The 10,000-nt window shown below is 38.3% G+C and overlaps 1 protein-coding gene across 1 annotated transcript in view; it reads right to left on the bottom strand.

Moving 5' to 3' along the window:
• Window positions 1-9,855: 9,855 nt before the first annotated feature.
• Window positions 9,856-10,000, bottom strand: part of LOC138053316 (uncharacterized) — a gene marked incomplete at its 5' end in the record, with an annotated part of 594 nt that continues 449 nt past the window's right edge. The window contains one exon of the mRNA XM_068899967.1: window positions 9,856-10,000. This exon is cut by the window's right edge and continues 449 nt beyond it. Coding sequence (XP_068756068.1) covers window positions 9,856-10,000 — 145 coding nt within the window.

The following is a 10,000-nucleotide window of genomic DNA, read 5'->3' as shown; positions in this document are numbered from 1 at the left end:
TGCCTTATTGGATTGATGGTAAGCTTGGTTAGTCCACGTCAGATCGCAGATTATAGTGAGTAGCAAAAATGCAAGCGTTTTGAACTAAAACAAAACAATGGCGGCGTCTTGAAATCGTTTTCCAATATTTCTGAAGAAGATGTTGGCAACCTCATTAGCGGTGCTATTCCAGAAAAGACTAAAGCGGCAACAAAATAGGGAATGAAGATTTTCAATGGTAAGTGGGAATAATATTGTCAAACTTATTTACCATAAACGACTGATGCTTTCGTAAAGGATTTTATTCTTAGGCTAGTTGGTAATCAAGACATGTTTTCTATTCCCATCGAAGAAATGGAAAACGAAGAACCATATAAGAGTTTACAGGCTATTTTTCTTCGGTCTCAGGTATTATGTAAATTAGGAACGCTCCAGGGAGCAAATCTTTAATAAAATCAATAAAAATTGGAATAAATTGGAAGATGGTATGGAGTGGACTTCTACTAAAACAATTAGACTACTCGTTCTCATTTTTTATGAGTCAAATAGTCAACTCGGCACTACACGCCTCGTCGACTATCTATTGAATCATAGAAAACTAGCTCTTATAGTAGGCTGAGCTGCTAAGCACGAAAGAAAAATGAGAGTCGCACAAGGCGATAGCCGAGTGGACTCTAGCTTCTTGAGTGTTTAGCAACCTCCCGCGTGTAACTATAACTCGATGGCACACGCTGAACCGTTTGCTATTCGTTTTATAACAACCAGTTTGTGATATCCTTCTTTAAATGCCTCTTGCTCATTAATTCACTTATCCCAGAAATTCAAGTAATTAGATGCACGTTCATGCATGTCCCTTTAAGTCTAAGCATTTGCTACCCATTTCCAACACTAAATAAGGTAAAAGTGAAGGTTAACGTTATTCTTAGCTTAGCGTAAATGCAGCTGTTTATCCTTACCTGAGGAGCAGCATTCTGGGACTATTTGTGATCATGTTGAACCTGTCGATGCTGTGTCGAAGGTCTCAGTGGTACATGTTTCAGACAAGACAATGGAAGCAATACCAGTGAAGTGAGAGTTTAAAACACTGTTTATCTGCTGTGTTATCAGTGATAATTTGATAATGAAACAGACGATTTCATTGACACCAGTCTGCTTTTTTTTATTAGTGGGAAGTACATAGTTGAGTGTTTTCCAGAAGCCCTTTGCATTTTTCTTGTTATTTTCCAGTTTATTCTTGAAATAATAGGGAGAGGAGTATTTGACGCTTATTGAAACCCCCTTGCGTCTAATTATTTGTTTTTTTTCCGCTGGTTTGGGTAAAATATCCGCTAATGGGTTAAAACATGACATTTCTAAGTCAAAACAAATTAGCTCTACAAATTGTCCTCCTCCCAAGTTGCTAGAGCATTGCACGGGCATCGCAGAGGTCATGCATGGGTTGCAATCCCGGCGTTGAAGCAACCTGAATTTTTCAGTTGTTTATAAAAGGACAATTGCTTAAAGTGCTTCTGTGATAAAAAAAAAAATAATAACTTCCTTTGTTTCTTCAGATCTTGAAAGTGTGTTTGCTTAACACCTGTCTGGAAAAAATGTTAAGCTTTATTCTTATCTACGGGACGTTTACTTTGAGTTAAAGTTTTGGATTTCACGGTCCCCCATTACGAACGTTCAAGACTGACCGATTCGACCTCAGAGGGTTGGATCTAGGTATGACGTGCGTCCTTCCCTGGCGTGGCGACGAGAGGAGTAAAGAAAGCTAAGCGAAAACGGAATCCCTTCCTCGAACCGGCAACACAGAACATATATAAAACGCTAAAGATTATTTATTACAAAGCTACAAAAAAAAAAAAAAAAAAAAAAAAAAAAACAAGTCTATGTCACTTAAGATTTGAAAAATTAAAATATTCTAATACTAAATAATTTCACAGACCACTAGACGAAAATATGCATTGCATTCTTAAGGCTGGTTTTCACTTGCGACAGAGTCGGAGTCGGAGTCGTAATCAGAAGCGCAGAGCGATGCGATCTAGTGAAAATCAAACTGTCAGAGTCGGAAGCAGAATACCGATTCCGCTTATGACTCCGTCGCTTACGATCCAGTGAAAACTGCATTGTCGGAGTCGGAAGCAGAAGCCGATGAATAAACAAATCACAAACATCGATTCCAAGCATTGTGATTGGTTGGTTCTCCCGCTTCTGCTTCTTACTCCGACAATCTAGTTTTCACTTGATCATAAGCGACGGAGTCATAAGGGAAAATGGAAACGTTCTGATTCTTCCGACTCCGATTCCGTCGAGCTTATGACTCCGCTTACGACTACGACCTTTGATTTTCACTAGGTCATAAGCGCTGTTACGACTCCGACTGCGACTACAACTCCGACTCCGTCGCTAGTGAAAACCAGCCTTTAAACTAGTGAGGCTTTGACGTCATTTACGATCCAGCTCTCTCAAGATCTTAAAGATTGTAATGGCGAACAGTTAAACAGGAAAATTCTAGTTAAAATAAACGGTTGTCTTTTTAAAATCAAGGCTTAAAACTTGGGTACCTTAGTGTTTAGTTAACAAAGTTTTGAAATCGAAAAAAACAAAAAGGAAAAATAGATTAATATCTTATCATAGTAGCATTTTAAATTGTCGGAGGATCATTTCTACCTTTCGTAGCTTACCTCTAGAAGTTAAACTAAGCCAGGAGCTCATGGCTAGGAACATACAACTTCATAGCATTTGTGGAACTGGATTTTACAGACCGAGTTACTTTTAGATTGATCTTTCCGCGAAACCAGACTTTTTTTTAGCTAATCACAATCCTTGCATGAGAAATTATTCATCCATGGACTATTTTCCCATTCCCATAGTGCAATACGTTTTGGGGGGTTCTTTGCATAAAAATAATGTGACTTATTTACTCTTGGGACTGTATCGTGCTTCAGTCAACCGGATATCTATTGTTTTAATGCAAATAACCCCCCAAAAGGAACAGTATTTTGGCATTTTTGGTCACTCGCGTGCAAGCAAAATCTTATTTAATAACTCGCCTTATAAGCTCAACAATAAAAAAAAGATCCCATTACTGAATTGATATCCAGATAACATCACCCATAACAGTTACTATTGGTATAAGCTGGAAAGTATCGAGTGTTGCAAACCCACTTCTGCCCCATATACTACTCAGGTCACCGAAGTGTTGGCCAACGTACAGTACGTTCAGCAGATATCTGAGTTCATGTATCATGCTGCCTGGGGCGCTCCGTAACGGCCATGAGTATGTATTTACACCTATCTGAAGAAACGTTTGGGCCAAAATAGAATTCGACCCAGGTCTTTGATGCTCGTCGATAGTTCTGAGATGAGTTTTACTCTCTATAGAAATCGTAATGAGTCGCAAAATACTGTGATGGCGAGGCTCTCATTTCAAATTATACAACGCCATTCCAACGGCGCGGAGAACTGATAAAGGCTTGAGTGAAAATTACTGGCATGCAGAATAAAACTGCAACAGTAATCAGTTTTCTTTAGTAAACCAAAACAAGCAGGGCTGATTGAACGGTGAGGGAATATATTATCTAAAACCAATATTTTGGAAGCACTGCCTTTCTTGATCAAGGTTTACAAGCAGTGACTGTGGTTAGCAGAGACGTCACAATATGTTTGTATTGTTTCAACAGCCAATTATGTTCTGGTTGGCATATTAACAACAATGGGTGACGTCACGAGAAATGTCGCTTTAATAGAATTGGAAAAAAACGGAATTAATATAAATTTTGTGAAGAATTTAAATTTCGTGCCTGGTATGACGCGGCGTTTCGTCTCGGCCAAGAGACTCATCAGATACTTTTCGAATTCCAGCAAACTCGTTGAGCATCGCGCTCAAAGTCCCGTTCGCGAAGTCAAGATGTTAGCAGTCTGGCCTTCTATCACAGAAGGATTCCCAACCGCAAAGTTCACGAGTTATATGCCATGAAAAATTGATTTATGATGAAATATGTGGGGGATTGTTATGGATGGTTTTCACAACCATCACTACGGCCATTTTGGGATACCAGAAAAATAAACATTTTCTCCGTTGGGAATTGAAGTATTTTGTATTGTCTGGTGCACCAAAATGGCTGTCAAGTCACGTGAGTGAAAACCATCTATAGGGGGATCTTTGTATATAGCTATCGTTTCCCAATCAGTGAGTGAAGAGTAAAGTACTGATTACTGAAAGCGCATTGCATAATGAGCTATACCTGAAAATTTGGACCTTACACACCAGATAATCTCAGTGCAATGATAGCTTGAAAATTCGGAAATTTACAAGAAATGTATCGGGTCATTAGCGCGTTTGCTTCCCATGAATTCTTTAGTTTTCATGGCTAATAATTGTTTCGTTATCAAAGCTAAAAGGCTAAAAATTGGAGATTTGACATACAGTATAAAAGTTTCTTTTACCTTTGGAAGTCAATTTGTAAATAGCATAATACCTTCTGTGATCAAAATCGTACGTAGGCTCGATTGACCAGCCGTTTTGTGCGCCCGGCTTTCCTCCTCGCACACTACGGCTGGATCCCTGGTTCAGCCAATTGTATTTTCCACCAATGAGAAAGTCACCTGCCTGCCAAGTCTCTTATTTTTTGATTTTCAAGTGACATTATAATATGACGTCACGGACAGACGATGCAGACGAATGATCCAGCCGTTCGTTGGGAGGAGAATGTTAACCGCACTCCCAAAACGGCTGGAAATCGAGCCTAAATCGTATGTTAATGCGACAAAAGGCAAATAATGACGTAAACAAAAATTCCCTTACTAAAGGCCTCGAGTGCCAGGGCCAACGCTAAAAATAAGCAAACGTGCAGGCTCTACGCGACAACTAACTCGCATTGTCTTAGTAGAACGAATTTTTATATTTATGATGACAAAATAGCTCATTCATATAAATCAGGGTACATCAAGAGAAAATGAGGGGACAGAGAAGGAGGCTCCCAGTCCAGCCCTTGGGATATGTAATGTCCACGAAAGTTATTTTTAGACGAGCGGAAGTCTTCCGAGACGTCCGCATGCAGGCCAACCTCGGTCCGATGTTTGAAAGAAAATATATATTCATCAGCCTTCCACGTGCGCCATCATTTTCTCTTTTCACTAAGAACCTGAGAGCGAGGCAAGACTGCATACGGACGTCTCAGGAGACAGACTTCCGCTAGAACAAAGACTTCCACTCGTCTAAAAATAACTTTCGTGGACATAACATATCCCGGCCAACGCCTTGAGCCTCGCTCTCTGTCCCCTCATTTTCTCTTGGGTACATCTAATGTAGATCCATGCATGTAGTCTCTTCATGTTAAATTTAATATCTTCATATTAGTGATCAATAGCATTTACAGCTGTCAGTTAGTTGAGAAATTTACAAAAAAGAATTCCCTGTGATGGCGTGACGGTAGATTTAACATAATCGTCGCGCAGGACTACCTTAGTTAATGTCCTGCAACCCCAACATATTGTTCTCTTCAAACTTAACTTTTAAAACTCCGAAAAAGCAAGATATGGCACAAGATTTTAGCCAGATAACCGATTAGCATCCTGGTAGCTTATCATAACCTCAGTAAGTTTTTACGTCAGACCGCGAGACGCCGATAAGTGGAAGTCATTGATTTCTTAGAGAGTTAAAATGTAAAGACTAGATTACTTTTGACATTTGCCTTCTGTCGTTACGTGCAAAGTATACTAACATTACTCTTCTATATCCGTCAAGAAGACTGGACATTACTGTCATTACTTTATTTCTATAATTTAAATATATAAAAACAATTAGCATTTGCTAAACATTAAAAGCAAAAAGATTGCAATATTGCTACGATATTACTACTACAGTACGAGATCATGATAAACGGTTGTGAGCAAAATATATAGCGAAATACATAGCTATAATTAAATTTCAATGTTAAAGAATGGGCGTCAACATAATAGTCCTCAATCCCAAATACAGTTAGAAGTAATTTATCAAGTTTCTTTTAAAAACTCTTTTCGTTAGCTTACGCAAGTCAGGGTGTAGACAGCAGTTCCAAAATCTCGCACCAAACGGAGAGAAAGATTTAAGTTTTATGCGCAATCTAGGTTCCTAAATATAAAACTTCTTTGCGGAAGAGAAACGCGTATTATATGCATGAACATAAGATGAATGAATAAAAAACCAACGAATATTCCTAGGTGTGGAATTAGTAGAAACATCTCATGATGCCTTATGGCGGAATTTGTTTCAAAGTAGAGCATATGAATGGGGAGATTGTTCGAGGCAATAAAAAGAGCTGTTGTTGGAAAAGAAAATCAGACGAAGTGCACGTTTTTGCAAGGTTATCACGCTGAGCTGTCTGCGCCCAAACAAATATACCGTAGAGCGTGTAGGGAAATATCAGCGAGCGGTAGATTTGAAGAGGGATACTAGACAAACCTGCTGTAGAAGAACAGAAATTGATTTTATCAAACGAGTTGATAAAGGTCGAATAACCACCGCGAAAGGTTTAGAAAGCTGACGTTTCGAGCGGTAGCCGTTCGTCAGAGCGAATAGAGGAATTGTGGTTGTTGTAGGTTTATATGTGGGTAATTCCACGGTAATTGAGACATACACTTGTAAAAATTAGCATTCACTTAAAGGACAGTATAACTGTATATCTAGACTCATTATAAGATAGATTGTTATGAAATTGTACTTTTTGGTTGTCAGCGAAATGATTTGATGGCATAAATTATCATTAATTAATCAATTCAGCCTGTTTGGCTGTCACAGAGGGGACATGCACAAATGACCATGGTAAATCTATCTTCAGAGGAAATCTAGTAAAAACGGTCAGGACATTAACTTATTTACTTAGACTGTTTAAGTTAATGATTTTTCCCTGATTTTGTCTGAAGAAAGAGATCAAAGCCTTATAATGTCCAAAATTGAATTGTCCCCTCTGTGACAAAAATAGGGATAAAAATTATTATCTCTTCAAAGCAATTGGTAATAATTGTACAAAATTCTGTTAACAGTTGAAGTATGGGCTGACAAACTTACAAGGTGTGGAGGAGTTCTTCTATTTTTTTTTTCTTAGGATAGGTGTGAAAACTTTCAATGTCACGGAGGGGATCTTTTTGTCACAGAGGGGACTTTGTGTCACAGAGGGGACTGTTCTGTCACAGAGGGGACATTTTTTGTGACCAAAAATTGTCACGGAGGGGATCTTTTTGTCACAGAGGGGACTTTTTTGACACGGAAGGGACTTTACTGTCCAGAATGGACATATATTTCTTGGAGGAAGAATTATTATTTTGAAAGAGAAATTACTGCTATTGAAGATAAACTGTTTTAATCATCCATAATCTCCTCACATAAAGAACAATAATACTTAACGTTTTAGCCAAAATGTGCAGTTAATCAGTGGAAATATTGGATTTCTCATGAATTATTCGTAATAAAGAGCAGTTGTTGAGCAGTTCAAAATGAGTTCAAGCAAAGAGAGGACAAAGAAATACTGTACAGGGAAAGACTGAGGGAAAATGAAGAAAAGTATGAGGTGGTTAAAAGAAGGACAGAGAAAGAAAGAAAAACGATTATTTGAAGAAGAAAGCCAAAGAGAAGAAAAGAAGGCAAAGGAAAAAAAATAGCAGACTTGCATGATCAAGAAAAGAGGCAAAACTTGTAGTCAAGTAAGCCCTCAGACGTTTGGAAAAGCACTCAGTAGAGCAAAGAAGCACCTGCTAAAATGCCCTGAAAGAAAAGAGCAAGTGTTAGCAACGATTGTTCAAGATCTTTCCCCAAGAAAACGGAAGGCGGTCGTGGATTTGTGTGACAACAACTTTAAGCGAAGAAAAGAGTACAGCAAGGACAGAAAGAAAAGATGTGATGCTCTCACTGATGATGAGATACAACAGGTGCAGAATTTCTATTCAGCAGAATGCTTCCAGGGAAGAAAGATTATGTGTCTGTCAAACTAGTTGATGGTAAAAGGGAACACAGGCAAAAGAGGTTGCTAATATTGTTTAACATTGGAGAAGTGCATGAGCTTTTCAAGGAAGAAAGCAATGTTCAGATTGGCAAATCCAAGTTTGCAGAATTCCAGCCACCCCATGGTAGGTCATACCATCATCTGCATTTGACCATGAGGTATGCATTTGTAAGTATCATGGAGTTCAGGTAGGGAGGTATTACGCAGTTGACTATGTAACCACCTTCTATTTTGGAAGAGTGATTTCTGTAAATTCGTGCACAGCAAAGGCTCCACCACCTATGACTGGCCAAGAACTGATGATGTGGACAGGGTACACTGTAGTTGCATTTTTTATGGTCCTGTCTTACTTGTGGGCGATCACCCTTTTACTATTTCAACTCAGCGTGAGGTTGAGAAAGTGCACCTTTTCATTAGAAAGCAGCACAAACTTTAAGCAGTGCATGCTAATAAAGAAACTTGGACGAGTGGTAACATGAAACTGTCTGAAAAATATGCTGGAAGTAATCTTGACTGTACAAAATTTTATCACATTAGCCATTGCTAGTAAAACTACACCATTCATACAAGTCATGTTTGTACACAACGTGGAAGATCTGCATAGGTCCATAATTTTATATTCTACTAGCATGGTAAAATGTACACTGACATTTGCTTTCATAGAACAGTGTACATCATATACAATTGACTGTCTGGCAAGTTATGTTCAGAAGTTATTCTGGCCTTTTTTGATGTACGGCACTTTCATTCAATGAACAACTTACATTCAAAATCATCTTACATGATTGTACTGGTAGTTACATCTGTACATGCATAAATGAGGTCAATACTTTCAGGAAAAAAAATTATCACCTCAATTCTGTGTTCAGTCATTGTTGAGAGAGAGACACTTAAATTATTGATGTATCTGAGCTGTTTGTATTTTCAGATTATACAAGACTTTATAAGACTTCATGGAAGTTGCAGATTGGAAAGTGTCTTGTTTTTGTTAGGACAAGGTCTTAATGAGCCTTTTACAGTACAGTGTTGTCTTTTTCAATTGCCTAGCTTGTCAGAACCTAATATTTCTAAATAAAATAAAACAAAAATAATCAGAAAGTGACCCTGTTTGAGAAGGAATGCATTATTAAAAGAGTGTGCAACATTTTTACAGATACATGTATATATAATACACCTCAAGAAGGTTTTGGTTATAACACTAGACAAGTCTAGTATCATTGTTTTACTTAAACACTTTGCTACAGAGAAGATTGCAGGGTGGCTATTAATGACCGCTATCTATTAGACAAGAGGTACCCTCCGTGACAGTCCCCTCTGTGACAATAACCGTGATCATTCATTATTATCTGTGCTGTATCAGAGAGCAAGAATGTCTTTTGCATCAATGCAGTTTAATTGTTGATTAACATAAAATCAAATGTGCACTGAAGTGTTGTTGCTGCCGGTTTACATTCACAGGATTTTTAGCCTAGTTTTTAAATTTCAATTTTCTTTGGTTTTCTGGTCCCCTCCGTGACAGATTGAATAAAGGATTAAATCTTGCCAGATGTGACAAAAATAATTTTGAAAGGATTTGATAAAGAAGAGTCATCAGTTATTTAATCATTACAAGTCCACAGTGGACTAAACTAAATTTAGCAAAAGGAGCTATTTATAGTATTGTTTTCTGAGATGTCCCCTCCGTGGCATGCAAAATATTGTGGAATTACCCATGTAGTTATTGCCCCCTCAGTGGACCATCCTATGTCAAAGGAGCAGGTTTTGCAGTGAACATACATTTCATGACTTCTGTAATTTACTAGAATAAAACCAGAATCCGTATCTCTCACATTCATAAAATTTTAGTCCGAAGGTTTAATTTCTTGTTCAGTGATCACGATGAAGATCTCGGACATTCGCTCCACTTGCGCTATCCGTAAATTGGTGTTGGGTCATGCTCCACTTTATAGTTAACATCACGTTCAAGCACGCCTCGTTTGATAAGGTCTGCTACTGCCCGTTCAGCGGCTGTTGTGACGACTCTCATGTCCTGTGGAAATGCCACCTGCCCCATA

The sequence above is a fragment of the Montipora capricornis genome, chromosome 6 (genome assembly GCF_036669925.1).
Source record: "Montipora capricornis isolate CH-2021 chromosome 6, ASM3666992v2, whole genome shotgun sequence".
Taxonomy (NCBI): Eukaryota; Metazoa; Cnidaria; class Anthozoa; order Scleractinia; family Acroporidae; genus Montipora; species Montipora capricornis.
The sequence above is the reverse complement of the archived record's forward strand: the minus strand, read 5'-3'. Positions and strand labels throughout refer to the sequence as shown.